The 16,647-nt window shown below is 40.4% G+C and overlaps 1 protein-coding gene across 3 annotated transcripts in view; it reads left to right on the top strand.

Moving 5' to 3' along the window:
• The window catches only part of WASHC2C (WASH complex subunit 2C), a 35,687-nt gene that overhangs the window by 2,565 nt on the left and 16,475 nt on the right, over positions 1–16,647 (top strand). For all 3 annotated transcript variants that reach the window (XM_050976604.1, XM_050976606.1, XM_018910831.3), the window contains exons 4-19: positions 284–349; positions 1,085–1,258; positions 1,922–2,015; positions 2,398–2,456; positions 3,238–3,285; positions 4,556–4,660; positions 5,171–5,258; positions 6,410–6,478; positions 6,828–6,940; positions 7,998–8,070; positions 8,865–8,921; positions 10,802–10,969; positions 11,574–11,707; positions 13,493–13,585; positions 14,109–14,213; positions 15,151–15,267. In XM_050976604.1, coding sequence (XP_050832561.1) covers positions 284–349; positions 1,085–1,258; positions 1,922–2,015; positions 2,398–2,456; positions 3,238–3,285; positions 4,556–4,660; positions 5,171–5,258; positions 6,410–6,478; positions 6,828–6,940; positions 7,998–8,070; positions 8,865–8,921; positions 10,802–10,969; positions 11,574–11,707; positions 13,493–13,585; positions 14,109–14,213; positions 15,151–15,267 — 1,563 coding nt within the window. The remainder of the gene's footprint in view (positions 1–283; positions 350–1,084; positions 1,259–1,921; positions 2,016–2,397; positions 2,457–3,237; positions 3,286–4,555; positions 4,661–5,170; positions 5,259–6,409; positions 6,479–6,827; positions 6,941–7,997; positions 8,071–8,864; positions 8,922–10,801; positions 10,970–11,573; positions 11,708–13,492; positions 13,586–14,108; positions 14,214–15,150; positions 15,268–16,647) is intronic.

Below are 16,647 nucleotides of genomic sequence, written 5' to 3'. Positions count from 1 at the left end.
TAAACCAGCTTTAAGTTGGGAAGGTTAAAACAGTGCATTTTTTATCATGTTCAAGTTAGTCTGTTAGCAGATTTGAATTACCTCAGTTGCATTGAGAGGCTGCCGATGGTACCTTCAGTACCAATGCATGAAGGTACTTGACATCATCCATGGCTCCCTTTTCTTAATGTGTAATGAACTAATGTGTAATTAATTACATATTGACAGTGCAGTGGTACCCATGGTTGTTACCCCTGTAGTAGCACAATATTCCTACATGAATTAATTTTGCTTGACTTTTCAGAGAGTATATGATGAAGAAGTGGAAGAGCCTATTCCCAAAGCTGATGTTGGAGACAAAACAGAGCAGGTAGTTAACTTCAGCTGCCTTGAGTGCTATCAGTATGTTTGCAGTCATTGTCTACCTTCTCATTTTCAAACTTGCTTTGCTTACATTTACAGCGTACAAACCAAACTCCTTCTTTTCTCCTTGAAGTCTCTCTGTTGGATAGTGTATGTCACTCAGTCGTAAAGTTGACAGTGACATTGGAGGCTGCTACAGTGTGTGATCATCTCTTAGGGCCTCCCCAAGCTCAGTACTGTATACAGCAGACAAGACTTATGCATTGATTTTTCAAGTGGTTATGCATGTTTTTTCAGCAAGAAGGCCTTGGGCAACCTTACTGCACTCACAGGTAGTAAACTGGGAAAGCAGAATCTGACTGAAATAATTCCTAGGAATAAGTACTCAGAGAGCTATATATATGTGTGTGTGTAAGAGAGCTATATATATATATAAAAATATGTGTGTGTGTATGTATGTATATTACAATCTAGATGTATTATATCATAAATATCCCCATAATAGCTTAGGAGCACAAGTAAAACAATACTGTTCTGGTGTGGATGTTTAGAACATCTCTGTTTCTGGAGTGATGAAAATTAATTAAGTCAAGCAAAAAAAAAATCTGATTGTCCTTGTAATGCACATAGTGAAAAAGCTTTCATTGTACTGATTTGAAATTAACATTTTGTATGTGTGTTGTGGTAAGATTAAGTCTTAAGTAAAATGCAATGAGCATGTGGTTTTTTTCTGTTACTAAAGGAAAAGACACGGGAACAGAAAGAAGCTGATCTAATCCCTAAAATTCAAGAAGCAGTGAATTATGGGTTGCAGGTTCTGGACAGTGCATTTGAACAGCTAGACATCAAAGCAGGGAACTCTGACTCAGAAGAGGAAGAAAGTAACGAAAGAGTGGAACTGATACTTGAGCCAAAGGTACAGGGACCTGTTCTTGCTGGGTTTGTTTTGCTTTCTTGGACTTGCTCTCTTTGCTTCTGTCAGCTGTATTACTGCCTTAGTGTAAAATTGATGTTACCTAAACCTGTTACCTAAAAACAGGGTTTGATGACTGCATCTGAAGTGCTTTCTGCTTAGCTACTTCTTTTGTAACCTGCCTGTCTTGCAGTTAGGTTAGCATTAAGGTATGGCATCCTAGAGGAAGTTTAATGGAGTGGGCTTTGAAGGGGAAGCCTCAGTTCTGTGTGGGAGTGGGACATGCAAATTTAGTGCTTTTTAGGTACAAACCATATGTTTATGGGTTGTTTCTACCATCCCAGTAATTAAAAATCCAAGGTCCAGGTTTTAGGATAAGACTCATGCCTGTAGGTCTTTGCAAGGATATTCTTCTGTATTGCATGCAGAAAACAAGTTGGCACTACACAAATAGAAGTAGCCACTTTGTTTGATTGTGTTGAGGGAAATAAACGTCAGCTAGCCCACCCAGCTTGCCCACCCAGTCGTATGTTGACTTGAAACATAGGTTTGGTGGGACTCTTAACAGCTTGTATCTTTCTTCAAGGGATGAAGATACTTCTGTCTTTGTCAGCCATGTAGGGCTGTTCAAAGACGTCAGAAAGACCTGATGTTGTCTCTTTCCAGGATCTCTATATTGACAGGCCTTTACCTTACTTGATTGGCTCTCAGCAGTTTATGGAACAGGATGATGTAGGCCTTGGAGATCTCTCTAGTGAAGGTATGTGCTGGCATGACCTTTTATTTCTATGCAAGTAATTAGGTCCTAATCCAAGATTTTTGACTGTTTTAAATCACTGCATTGGTTATCCTGTGTACTGTTTTTGCATAGTTAGATGCAGACTGTAATTAGCTGGGAAAAAAAAATGTTGATCATGCTGTAACAACCACATTTCCAGTATACAAAGCAGTAACTTCTCAGTTACTTGTGCTTTGTGTATTAGAAATGCAAAATGTTAAAATTTCATCAGCTTTCAAAGTTCTTTCAAACCACTCTCTACCCACCTGAATTTTAGTTTTCTTCACAGAGTCTTCAGGTGGCTTAAATGGTGACTACATGGTTCTGTGCCTGATGTTAACTTTTTTGTTTCCATTTAAATTAGAAGGATCAGTAGATAGTGATCGTGGAAGTGTAATTGACAGTGAAGAGAAGGATGAGGAGGTAAGTGGCAAGTACCAGCTGCTTTGCACAAACATTCCTTGCATGTGAGGCCATTAACTACCTTGCTTTTTAAAGCTGGTTCTCAAGGTAATACTGCACGATGTTTTTTCCCTTTGTTGGTTGGGATAAATAAACTTATTGTTCTTATGCAGTGGTTTCCTCTGCAGCTTTCCAGAGGAACGTTTATGTGGTATTGACTCTACCTGTTATTAAAGTAGAATACTTAAAACTGAAGTGCTTTATTCCACTCTAATTTAATTTTGTGAAGCAAATCAGATTCTTATCAAGAGTTGCATTTATGGAGAACAAATCTGTTGTAAATTACAGTTACAAAGAATGGGATGGAGACTGACAGGAACAAGTTTAAGACTTTAAGTAATGCACCTCCAGGCTTTGCTTCATAAATCTTCTTCATTGGAATATCAGTTTTTGGTATGTTTTGCCTGCTTTGGCTGGTATGTCTCTGCTTTGTAACTGTGCTATGGAGGCAATCCCTTTCTCCTGAGGTGTTTGCTTTTGGTGTCTTTGCTCACTTAAAGTGAAATCCCTTTTGAGTTACTTGGATGCAGTCACAAAGGAGCCTGCTGTCTTTGCTGAATTAATGACTTTCTAGTGAGCTCCTGTCATAAAGATGGTCAGCAGTGGGGAAACAATTTCATGGTCAGATCATGGTGAGATCTGAATATCCAAATTTCAGCAAGCTTAGAGTTTCTGAGCCCTCTCGCTTAACCATTGGATGAAGTAATGTGTGATACTTGTCTCTGGATCTCTTATGTTACAGGAATCAGATGATGAATTTGGAAACCCTAGTGAAGATGACCAAAAAACGGTACAGTTAAACACTCTGGTGTTTAACCTAAAAGAATTCACATTTGTGACACAGTGAGCATGCATGAAAGAGGAGATGAGAGCTCTAGGCAGCTGATTATTAGCAACTTTGTGAGGCCTGTTTTTTATAACTTTTTATGGGAAGGTTCTGGTAGCACCCAGTTGTGAAAATGAATCTGGGTTGGGCTTAAAGACATGCTTGCAAGCTGTCATTAGATACAGAGCCTATGTGGGATGGCATTGCCTGGTATGTGGTATGTGTTTTCTTCAGGAATAACCTGGGAGAAATGAGAGTTCAAAGAATCTATCCCAGGAAAGCTAGGCTTCTGTAGGTTCATTTGGTTTATAATTAAAAATCTAATCTCGCTTTGCAGGAGGCAAGGAACAATAAGGTTTGAGTATTACATGGAATCAAAGATGTGAACAGTATTAGCTATTTGAACTATTTAGTATATCCATTTGGATGATGAATGAGAAGGGAAGAGAAATGTTGAGATAGAAAAATTCAAGCCTGACTTTAATAATTGGTTTTAGAAGAAGGAATCTTATCCATATTTAGATGTGTCACTGGAAAAGACTTCTAGGTGGGGATCCTCAGTCTCGCATGATTTAATGTCAAAAGAGCAATGTTGCATAAAGCAACCCTTATTTAATCTACTTATTAATAAAACAGTGTTGCAAAAACACTCAGATGTTACTTTAAGCTGACCTTCACAGGGTAGCTTTGTATGCCTGATATATTTTAGGATGAGCAAGTATCTTTGGGTTGTTGGTGATTTAGTTCAATTCTGGGCGCTTGCCTGTGCCAACCCCCAGCTCTCATCCAGTTCACCTCATCTTTTTCACCCTATAATTGATGTGACTGAAACCGGGATGTGAGCATGTAGTGTCTCTCATTCTGCTGTGCACCCTAAAGACAGAGCAAGATGATACAATTTTTTAGTTCATCAAGGAACAGTAAGGAACACTTAACACAGTATTCCGGTGTTAGGACTAAATATCAGGTCTTTAGTTTGTGTATGGTAGTGGTACACACCTTGTGAGGGGAGCCTTTGTGTCCTCAGATGCAGCATTCAGTAACACAGCACGGGGTTGGGGTGTGCTAGAGAACGCAGCAACTCACTTGGTGCTAGAAGCATTCCTTCCTTACCTTTCATAAGCTGTGAAGCACTCGAAATTGGCTGTCAGTTGCCATTCTTTCTGTAAGCTTGATTTGAATATTTTATCTAAGCAGGTGTAGTTTTGTTTGTGAACATTATATTGTTTTTTAGAGGATAGCCCAGATGAGTGATGAAGACGATGATGATGGCTGCGATCTCTTTGACTCTGATAAAGAGGATGATGAGGATGGAGACTTAGATGAAAGCACAAAGCCTGTGAGTAATTGCTGCTTTCCTGGAGTGGGAGATCCGACTTCCTGTATGAGGGATTATAATGGTAGCTCTCAAGTACCTGGAATGGAATCCTGTAGGAAGTGCCTCCAAAAATCCTGAGTAGTCTTTTAACATGATTGTTCAGGCATTACTCCTTGAAACTCGGGGATTCTTGCACCTTAAGAAAGTATCAAAGCTGTCTTTCAAGAATAGTAAGAAATGGATTGTTGCACTTTTGTGAGGTAAAAGCCTTTTGTTTCTCCTGCTTACAAAGCAAGGTGACATTAAAAACCATGTGTTCATCAGAACTAGAAATTGTGAGGATTTTTTTTATTCTTGATGCATGCCTAATCTCTGCGCTTTCTTAAGAGAAAGCTGTATTGTTTCTTCTGATGGCTTCAGGCAAAGTCTAGACAAGATACTGTTCAAGTGAGGTTATAGAATACAGTATTTATAATTGTAATTGCATCAGGTTGCTAACTGGATCTGCTATTATTTGTCCCTGCTGCTCAGAAAAAGAAGAGGCCAACATCATTTGCAGATGAGCTGGCAGCTCGAATCAAAGGAGAAGTGCCAGTCAGGCAGGATGAAGAGTGTTCATGTGAGTTATCTCCCAAGTTTTGAAAAGCGTTTGTGCAGTAATGGGGGACTTGTGAAAGTCAGGAGATTGTGGGTAACAATGCATTAAGTTACACAGGTCTATTATTTGAACATGGTTTAGGTTAAAGCATGACAAGAGAAATTGCAGACAGTATTATGTGCTGTAATAATTTGTCCATAACTCAGAGGACTGAATTGGAATTCACTGAGAGTTACAGTGGGAAACACATTGCTTTCAGGTGAGACAGGTCACTCTCAAAACACACAATATTGGAAATGTTTTCTTTCCAATCTGATTCTCCCTCTGCATGTTTGACCACATGTGCTTTCTCTTGTTTCAAGTAAGTTTGTGGAAGCCCCTTGTCACTGTGGTCTTTCTGTGAGCTCTACAGTAGAAAACACCTCAAGCAGTAGATTGGTGTTTTCATGTAGTGTGAATTGTTTGTTTTCTTTGTGGCTTAAACATCTCCTTGCTACTGTCACTTATGATATTTTAGGCTAAATAATGCATTTACTTTTGCGTTGCTTTCAAAGGCAGAGATGTCTCAAGTATTTAGTCTTGCAGCAAAGCAGCAGTGGAAAATAGCTAGCTGAAGTTGAGTTGGCCAGTGCTTGTGAGGCCGCTGTTGACCTGTAATATTGGGAAGATGAACAGACAAGAGCTGTGTATATGTTCTTGAACAGGTCAAACAATCAAACTAGGTTTGTTGATAGCAAGAGTATAAAACTTACCAACTTAACCTGTTCAGTTACAGGGAAATCTTTGTCATTGAAGTAACCTTGTAAGGCCAGAGGAGATAAAACTCTGGCTTTGCTTTTGGTAGCTGAATGAAGACAGTAATAAATCTGGAGCCATTTGAGATGCTTGGAGGTTCTGTGCAAAGCTGTGTTGCTTTCTGACATCTCAGGTGACACTAGTCTGCATGTAGACAATTGTGTTGAATCCCTAGTGCCTGACAGAATTATTCTATTACAATTTTAAGTACTAGTTTTAGAAACTGTGTTTCATAGAATCGATTAATCAGACTGCTTCATATTGGAAGCACAGATGTCAGCTTGTTTTGCTATTGTTTTAGGTTCTTTTTGCCATAGATTGATCTCAGACTGTAAGTAAAGGTGGACTAGTTTTTCATTGAAACTTTCTTCTTAAAGCCCTGTCATCAGAGACCAAAACAAGGAAAACCCCAAAAGAGAAGAAGGAAGTTAGAGTTCCATCAGATGGTAGGATATCCTTCTCTCTTGCTTTTGAATTTTGGGCTGGATTGTAAGATGACACTTAAGAAATTGTGGCTTTTGCTATAGAAGCTGGGTGGGATATCAGTGAGCATCCTTCAAGGTGAATGTGTAAACAAATCTAGGTTGTGATGTGCATGTAAACAAGGCTGGAAACACACTTGGTGAGAGTTCTTCCTTTTATGTGACCTTCTGCAGCAACCACATAACCCAGTCTCTCTGTGTCATGTTTATGAGAGCAGACGGAACCAAAGCAGTTTTTATTTTGGTCGTCTCTAATTCCCTTTCCTGAAACTTGATCAGTCTTACCAAAGCTCATGTCTCTTGTATATTCTAGATGAAGATGATGACATCTTCAAGCCTCCTAAACTGACTGATGAGGACTTCACACCGTTTGGTTCAAGGGGTGGCCTCTTCAGTGGTGGAACAGGCCTCTTTGATGATGAAGAGGTGAGAATACTGCAGATATTAAGAAAAATAATCTGATAGTGCAAGGCAGCTTTGTGTCACTGCAAATTTGAATGAAGCCACCACTGGTTACTTCTTGGTGACTTATTATTTAGTCTGCTTTCCTCATCTATGTAGACAAAGGACTGCCATGCAGATCTGTCTGTGACTGTTGCCTGCCTGCATACACCTGGGCTTGGTTTTCTGTTATCTAAAGTTAAACATCTCTGAAGGGTGACTTAGCTTCACTTTACTTGTGCATTGGAGGAGGCTGTGCAGCAGGCAGACACAGCAGGACAACAGGCAAATGATAACTAACCAATGGCACTTGATCACTGACACCTCTGCCACACCCCTGCACTCCCATACTCTTTTGTCTTTTTTCTAGAGTTTTATACAAAGACCATGCATTTTGAGTCTCCAGGCAGTCAACCTCTAATACCCGATTCACATAAGAGGGAGGCTTTCAAGGAATTAAGTGGTCAGTACTCAAAAAATCTGGAGGTTTCCTGGAAATCTGTGATTGTTGGAGATGGGTACAGGGCACTGCAACCTGAACACAGGAACAACTGTGGGAGTGTCCTGCAATGTTTTTGAGCTGTAATGTATTTCCCTGCACATATGTTTTATCCACATGAAGTTCAGGAGTATTTTTATGCTTGCCCTGACCTGAATTCTTCCCTCAAACCTTACTGAATAAACTTCAGTAGGAAAGCTTAGAAGGGTATAATCAGGACCTAACCAGCTGTAGATTAATTAGAGGAAGTCCTTAAGATGTGCAAATAAAAGGTCATTCCTTCTCTTCAGCAGGCAGAGTAGTCATCAGTAAATTAAATTTTAGAAGAGTGCTACATTTCTGAATGTATGCACTCAAGTTAACACTTGAACACCTAGGTTTAAGTCTGTATTTGCAGACATTCTTTTGAGAAGGGAGTGGTGATTGCCTCCTCTGTGTTGGCTTAGAAGTGAACATTCAATATGGAAAAATCAGCATCTGTAATTTCCTGCAAAAACAGATTTCACCAGTTCCCCTCCCCTTTGCGTTTTCATCTGTGAGCAGAGTGATCTTTTTGCTGAAGCACCAAAAGGAGAAGAATCAGAAGAGAGAGAGGAGCAAGCCCCAGTAACTGAAGGTAAGAAACAGCAGTTGCCTCCTGTAGTCTTGTCTGTGCTGTGTTTTATTACTGCTAGCAGCTAGACTGTTCCCAAACTAGAAAGCCTGGTGTAGCAATTGCAGAGCAAGTCTCTTCTCACCAGTGTTAATAGAGAGCAGCTGTGTTGAATTTTACATGTGTTTGTTTGCTATGATGTGTTACACACAGCTACTGTCCAACAGCTGAAAGGATGTCCTTACTGCTGTTGGTAGAGCTCTCTGCATGTGCTGGGTTCCTGCTTCTCAAGTGTACTTTGCAAGATCCAGTTATGGGTTTGAGGGAAGCAGATATTTCTTCTTGCAGATTAATTCACGTGAGTTTCCCACTAGGTGCATATCCTTAAGGACTCTGAGCACACATTCTGTATTGCAGAGCTTTTACTGAAGCACTGTATTTGATGAATTTTCAGATATGTGTTGGGAGACTAAGCCATTTTGTTTTGAATGTATTGTATTAAAGTGGTTTTGAGTGTGTGAATGTGAACTGTTGTAAATAATGCTTTATGTAAACTTGTAATGTGTTTATAAAGCTTCATATAAGCTTCAGTGTAGTAGAGCTGTTCTGGAGTTTAAATTGGAAAAAAAAAATAGATTGTTACATATATTTACAAAAGCCTAGAAGTTCAAGGAGAATGTGTAATGAGTTCTGAGCTGTTAAGAAATAAAAAGCAGCTCAGACAACTTCTTGGATTCCTCTTTCTGTGGTAAAGTTCTGAAGGCTTTGACCGTATAAAATAAGTGCATCCATTTGTATTGTACTTCCTATGATTTCAGCATCCTCTACAAAGTCCTTAAAGAAAGTTCCTGCAGGTGCAGTATTTCTGTTTCCAGGTATGATTTGTTCAATAGCCAATTGCTTCATGCACAAAATGCTCTTTTCTTTAAAACGTACTGTTGAGGTTTTAAAGAAAAAACTATCCAAATACAGCAGCACTGCATTGCTTGATCATATGCTTAATGACAAATACAGATGCTTCTACCATGCTATGCCTAAACTGCAGCATGTTTTATGGATAATCAAAGATTCTGGAGGAGTCTTGAAGGTAGGTGTCACTGATGGCAGATATTAGCAACTGTCAGCTTCAAGTGTTGTGCTCTGAACTTTTAAGAATGTGCGTCACTTCAGCTGACATTATGCAGCTTAATTCTGCTGTACATGCAGTCACAGCTTCCACCTGTATCCTGAGAAAGAGCTGCATTTTGATCTTTCACATTTTATCATATTGCCCTGGGTTAGCAGAAGAACAGTTTAAACATCAAGTTCCAATGTTAAGACCAGTCTTGTTTTTCTGGTTTTGATTAGGGAAATCTGCATACATGGGGAGGAACCAGATCTATAACTTGGAGCTAAAAGTAAAAAAGAATTGTACCAAGATCTCTGTTTCTTATCAGAATCCAAGCTGATCAATGAAAAGAAACCCGTCACCAGTTGTTTTTGAATTTACTGACAAAGGTTTCTGTCAGTGTACAGGCTCTTCACTTGATTGAGGTACCTGAATTTTAAGTTTTGGCCTTTGTTAATAAAGGTCTATTTTAAGACTGGCTTCAGTTAACTGATACCTCAGTCAGCAAAATTTTTAGAGTAGGAAGTACACAAATACAGACTTTTTACTTCAGGGTCAAAGATATATGTCAACAATGGGACGTCTACATAATTGTAAAACTCAGTAGCCGAGTTTAAAGCAGCAGATTGATGTGTGGGATTTTTCTATCCTTTCTTCTTGGAGGTACTGTTGTATAAGCAGTGAGTTTAGTCTTTAGTTGCTCCCTCTCAATAACTTATAGACAGGCTTAAGTCACCAGAGAAAAAGCCAAGATTGAGGCTCCTTTGCTATTCCGGTGAATAGTTTGTTTAGGGACTCAGTAATCTTTAATAAATAACCACATTTTGTGGCTGTATTCCTGACAATCCTGAGGCACTTTATAATTGCATAATACACTTTTTTTTTAATAAGAACCTGCTGCTGATCAAAATTTATGCAGTCTGCTGACTTTACCAAATAGCAGTAGTTCTACTTTCTGCCAAACTTTCATTCAAGTATCTCTCTATCTCTGTCTCATTTCCAAGCATCTACACATGAGAAGCCAGAAGACAGGCTGAGACCATTAGGAGTGTTTGCAGATGGTGATGCACTCAGCACTGAGGCTGGACATTTCCACACAGAGGCAGAAGGAGCAGTTGCTCTGGCTGGCTCTAATCAATCACTGCCGTGGCTGGTGTGCGCAGGGACCTCGCGGCCAAAGCCTCATAGCGCAGGCTGGCTGCTGGGCTTGCATGGCCAGTGTGCCTCCTGGGAAGGGCTCAGTCACCCGTCCTTTCCTCTCCCCAAGCACATTGCCACTTCACTGGGCCACAGTGGTGTGGTGTTCTAGTAAGTAGAGTAGGGCTCTGGTTTGGGAAGTCCATAGGGGCAGCAGCATGAGGACTACTGAGTCTTCTAGTTTCAACACAGAGCCTGGCTGCTGTTCCTAGGGAAGATAAGCAGGTTTGAAGAAGAAGTGGCTGCAGTGAGAGTGAGGGGCTGTCTCTGACTTGGCTTTATCAGAATGTGTCTAGCTAATGCTTTTGATGTGGCACTGTTGCAGGAGCGCCTTAAAAGTTGCTGAGATGGAAACTGTACCTTATGTCACTTACTATGGCACAAATTCAGCTTTTTGGTAACTCTGAAAATGTTATTTCGATTTTTATTCTGCCCCCATCTGACCTGCAGGAGGAAGTGATGTGTTTAGTTCCACTGTAATTGGGGAAAAAGACAAGAAATCTGCAGCACGGAGCACAGAAAAAACTCCTAAACAACCTGGGAAAGTTGTTCTATTTGATAATGATGATGATGATGATGACTTCTTTGTGGAAGCAACTAAAAAGCCTCCAGATTCAGGTACCTCTAAACATTTGTGGTGAAAGATTAAACACTGAAGGTCATCAAAATTCAAACTGGTAGGAACCAATGGGTTATAAAATTCAAACTTTCATCACTGTGACTTCTGCTTGGGTTTTGAGGGGTTGTGGTTTTGGTTGATTTTTGGTGTTCTGTTGTAGAGGGTTTTTTTGTCATTGCTATTTCTTTTCATCAGAGTGACATGGGGCTGGTTTGTTTGTACATGTTCTCCCTGACTTCTCTCTAAGGATGCTGCTCCTACCACTAGAGCAGTATCTAGACTTGAATCAGGGAATTGGTACAAGCTGTATTCACAGAGCCTTGAATCTTTGTGCCCAGCATTCCCTATTTGCAGGTCTAGGCCTGTGCTAAGCCAACACAAAACACTGCCGTTAGAGGTGCCAGCTGCCTCAGCTGCTTCACTGCATATTCTGTCACCAATGCTTTCAGGCAAGTGGTGTTTTACTTTGGGAGCTTGTCTGGCTTTTTCTCTCAAAGACTCCTGAGGTTGGTCATTGTTAAACAGTATGGTATATTTTGAGACTCTCTTATTGTCTCTTGTTCTGTATTCCTAATTCCCTGTTGGTTTTCTCTCTTTATGTAGTCAAGTCCACAGCTGACCTATTTGATGATGATGAAGAAGGTGATTTATTCAAGGAGAAACCTGCTATTCCTTCTGTGGTTGCTGGCACAACCAAAGAAACAGAAAGCCATAGGGAGTCAATTGTGGGAAAAAAGGTAATGGCATATAAATGAATTGTTTGGCTGAGGTTTTAGGAAAAGTTTCTAATGCAGTTGAAGCAGTGTTTCCATATACAACACTATGAAAGTGACATATTTATGAAATAGGACTAAGTTCATAAGGTCTTCCATAATTTAGTGTTTCAGTGGTCCTTAAATACCTCTTGCCTTTTAAACTTTGGGTTTATTTGAGGTTTTTATTAGTGTGAGCAGTGATTGAAAGAATCTTATTAAGGCAGGATTGAAATGAGAGCAAAATAAAAAGCCTCTGATAATAAAAAATGTTTATGAATTTCATGGCTGAAATGAAACCAGTCTGAGTTCTGCAGCACAGTTCTGTGCTGCAGAAACTCTCTGCTCTTATACCAGTCCCTGACAGCAGCTTAACTGGTAACCTACAGCTTGTGTGTATTATGGGAGAGGACAGTGGGTGTCACAGTTGAACCTAAGCATTTACAAAACTTGGGGTGTTTAGAAAACTGTTTTTCAGCTGAAAACTCCTCTAAGTTGTAGAAAACTCTGAACATGATACTGAGCACATGCATATGTATGTGAGAGAGTTAGGAGAACCTCCTAATACCCACTCCACTTTCAGAACAGTACCCTCTGGAAAGTAGTAAGGCTCTTTGTTTCTATAGTAGATACTGTATATACTCATTGTGTATGTTCTGTCCAGTGAGTATTTGAACATAATTAGCTGCAGTGACTCTTCTCCCCTCTGGACTGAGAAGTACAGTGCTGGGGATGCCTAATGCAAATTGCTGTAGCACCTTTTCCATATAGTCCTAGGAGAAGCACCTGAGCACAGGGGCCAAAGCCAGCTTCTATTTCTGTTGCAGTGCAAGAGTATCCATGGTCAGTGAAGCAGGAGCAGTGAGAGGGATCTCACAGCACTGGGCTTTCTTAGGGAAGAGGATGAGAACTGATTCAGCAGCACCCTTCCTGCTCAATCAGGAAGAGAGGGCTATTTTATATTCCCAGCTTTATGACAGTAGTGCTTGGGTCTGGGATCGTTCTAAGTTTAATGGCAATATAGGTGGTGGCAGGCTGGGGCTGTGCTGTGATAATGCAGGAAATGATAGCTGGCACAAACTGCCCTTGTCCTTTATGAAACACAGCTCGTTAAAAGAAACCTTTTCCTTTAGCTTCAGGCCTGGCATGAGTTGCTGCATACATTCTTCTGCTGAGAAGGATGGTGTGGCAGAGAGGAGGCCTGTGGTTAGACCTGCAAGTCACTTGAGCATAGCACATGAGTTTTGGACTTCAGCCCATGGGTGACAAGCTTGGGTTCTGTCCCTTCAGCTGCTGGGATTTTGCTGTCAGCATGCCTCTTAGCAGGGATCTGTCATGCTTTAGGAAATGTACTTCCCAGTCTAGTGCCCCCACTGCAATCATCCCTCTCTCTCTGGGGAGGGCTAAAAAGGGGAATTTGAGGCACAAAAGGTAAAGATCAGGGGTTGAGATAAAACCAATTTATTCGAAACAGCAAAGAGATAAGAAAGCAAACAGCAACAGCAGCAATACTGATGACAGAAGGTACAAAAAAAGAGGCAATTGATTCTGCTTTCTGCTGCCTCTGCCATGCTGAGCTGACTCAGAGAGAGTGCTTCTCCCTGGAAGAGACTCCCTTCCCCCTGTCCCAGCAATGTCATGAGGTGGTATTAAATGACTCCTGGGTCCTACCACCCCCGCCCCGGCTACTGCAAAAAAAATGTGTCCTAGCTGTGCCAGCCCTTAACTGAATCTAAATGGGTGCTGATACAGTCTTTTTTTGTCCTAAAGAGTCAACCATCTTCAGGTGAGGACTTCAAGCCTTTGTCTGAAACACCTCCAAGAAAACAGAGGGGCCTTTTCTCTGATGAGGAGGATGCTGAGGTAGGTATTTCTTTGAGAAATCCCTACAGAAATCCTTGGCATCTCAGTCATCCTGACTTCGGTCCACTTGTATCTGGGGAATCTTTTTTAGGATTTTTTAGGATTGGGAAATCTGACATCCATGCACATACTCCGAGCTGTTCTGAAATTTCCTTCTTGCTCTAGGAGTGAAAGCTGATTGTTTTTCCCTGTCTTCAGGGAGTTAAACATTAGTGGTACACACAGGCATAAATTAAAAGCCTGAAGACAGGGAGGAGCAGCATATTAAGAGTAAGAATCATTAAAGACTACGTATGTTTCATTTTGGCTTTCAGCTAGCAATTAATCTGCAAAGATGAGGAAAATCCCTGTGCAGTTGGAAGTGATTGGTATATCAGACATCCTTATATTGGTATATAAGACATCCACTACTTCGTAGACATTCTAAACATCTTTTTTCATAAGGAAAAACATGAATGTCCCCTTTAGATTTCTTAAACATATGGCCTTGCTTTGCAAAATGACATTGCTTTGGTTTGCACAGGATTTGTTTTCATCAAGTAAACCTGTGAAGTCCAAAGCTACATCTCTCCCCACCAGCAAGTCCATGACAAAAGCTCCACTTTCCTTGTTTGATGATGATGAAGAGGTAAGTACCACTTCCTGATACTGCCTGTGTGGGGGAACCCACCTGCACTGGCTGTTGCAAATGCAGCAGGAAATACTCAGAAATTTTCAACACTGGCCTTTCAAATGGAGCACTAAATTGCTCTTGCATTCTGCAGCAGTTCTGAGCATGTGGACAGCACTGTGGAGAAGAGTGGGAGCAGGGAGTCTTGCAAGTTCTTAAGGTCTTTTAAGTAGTTTGCAGTCAGTGCATTTCACCTCTGGACCTGAACGTGAAGGATATTATCCCTCTGATTGATAGGACTAGAGAACACTGAGCAGTAGAACAAATATGAGCTTCAAGAAGCTGTTTTATCCTAAACCTATGGTATCTGTCACACGGATGACTTCTTGCTTCTCTTCTCATGGCCATTGAATTCCTTTTTTCTCACTCTTCAGTGTGTAAGAATCGTGACTGCTAGTATGGAAACAGAGGTCAGAGCACAAGTTTGTTCAAGAAACCTTAAAAAAATTGAATTAGGGTGTGCTTTTTTAATCTTTTCACCCAGTGGTAAAGCTTGGGTAAGTTCAGTTAATGCCTGTCTTCAGAAAAGGATTCATTCTCCATTTCATTATACAGGTTAGAGAGAGTGCCCCATTGTGTTGGCTGCTGTGCTACAGAATTGCTGAGTGGTGGTTTTTGGCTGCTGGTCACGTCTCGTGGCAGAGAATGTCTGAGCCAGAACCAGGCTATGTGCTAACAGGCTTCTGGTCTGTCAAATGCTGTATGTGTCGGATTCCTTGTAACAGAATATGGTGTTAAACTTGAATTTATCTTCAAAAACCACCATTTCTGTATCCTACTTACATGAGAAGTGGATGGCAACAGTATCTTATGTGCTGATGATTTCTCAATGAGCTTTTCATTGTGGCTTTGGCTTTTGATTTTTTTATATTACTATATTTTATTTTGTTTAAAGGATCTCTTTGGTGTGGGACCTGCCAAGAAGCACCAGGAAAAGACCCCAGAAGAAAGAGCAAAACAGTCAGGGTCTCTCAAGAAAGCTTCCAGCTTATTATTCAGCAGTGATGAGGAGGTACTAATGAGTGAGATTTGGTTGAAAGTGGTTACTGGGCTTTATGCTTTATAAAGCTTTTGAGAAGGGAACCACAGACCAACTCTGCTGTGTCCACATGCCATGCCTACCCCAATCCCTTGACTTGTTTGCAGCTAAGGAGTCTGATCCTTGATCCAAATTTTCACAGGACCTAGGTAATAGAAGTCATGTGGAAGAGAAAATCAGTATTTTCAATGCAATTTATAGAAGGTTTGATAGCAAAATGAAGACTGTTGCCAACAAATCTGACTTAAAAACACTAAAAGGGAAAAATAAGTTTGTTCTTACTGCTTTAAATTCTCTAAGGAAAGTTTAGCAGTTCTAGGTAGATATGTGTTGAGGTTTTCTTTGTTTTGAGGTGGGTTTCTTTTGTATGTGGTTTTGTTTATTGGAATTTTTATTTGTTTAAGTTTTGGTGGGTTTTCTTTGTTTAGCTGTTTTGCTTTTTTAAATCTAGGGGTGGGAAAATGATACATAAATAATGAGGCTTCCCAGAGAGCAGCCCTCTTCTAGGGATGGGCTAGGTATTATTCTCCATCTTAAATGAAAGCAAGAGACACTAAAGTAAATTAAAAATTAAAAACTTGTCTGAAAACCTCTGAATTAGCTCATATGAATAGGATCCAGACTCTTCTTAGTTCTCCTACCTCTCAAAATTACTCTGTTGCACATTATAACTTGTCCTGTAATTGCTTGTTTAGTAGGCAACAGTAATATCTTTAGATGCATTTTTATCTTAATGTAGAATAAACCAAGTTCAAACTTTGTCATGCCTGTAGTCCCTTTTACGAAGAGGACAGACAAAGGTGGGAAACTGGGGGAAACCACTTGAAATGCTGGGAATAGCAAAACAAACAAGCAGAAGTATCTTGTCTAGTGTTTAGGCTTGAATAAATGGTGGATGTGGGAGGAGGTGGGTGCCTGAGTGAGAACTGCTGTGCAGTAAGTGCAGCATTGAGCACTCTAGTAAAGGTGTCTTGGGTATATGTGGTGGGTTTTTTCTCTTTTTTCTTGTGTTTTCCCATACATCAAACTTGCTAACTATTTAAGTGGCTTTAATCAGGTTCCACTGAGTGGCCCTACTCTTGTGACACTGCAGTTGACACTGACCTCAGTTGTCAAGAGCAGCTGTAACAAAATGTGTGTACTGTATTTTGCTGGATTTATATTGTGTGCCAGAAGGTGACCAAGCCCTTTGCAATGCCTGAGCCATGTCAGATTACAGTGGCTAAAATGCAGGCAACTAAGTAAACTAGTAGAGAGGAGAAAGGACTGCCAAGATGACAAAATGTTCCTTCTAAAGAAGATTGCAAAGTGGCTTTGACCAAGGCAAAAGAAAACTTGTTCCTTCTTTTTAAG

The sequence above is a fragment of the Serinus canaria genome, chromosome 6, assembly GCF_022539315.1.
Source record: "Serinus canaria isolate serCan28SL12 chromosome 6, serCan2020, whole genome shotgun sequence".
Taxonomy (NCBI): Eukaryota; Metazoa; Chordata; class Aves; order Passeriformes; family Fringillidae; genus Serinus; species Serinus canaria.
Note: the sequence above shows the minus strand (reverse complement) of the source record. Positions and strands in the feature narration are given on the sequence as shown.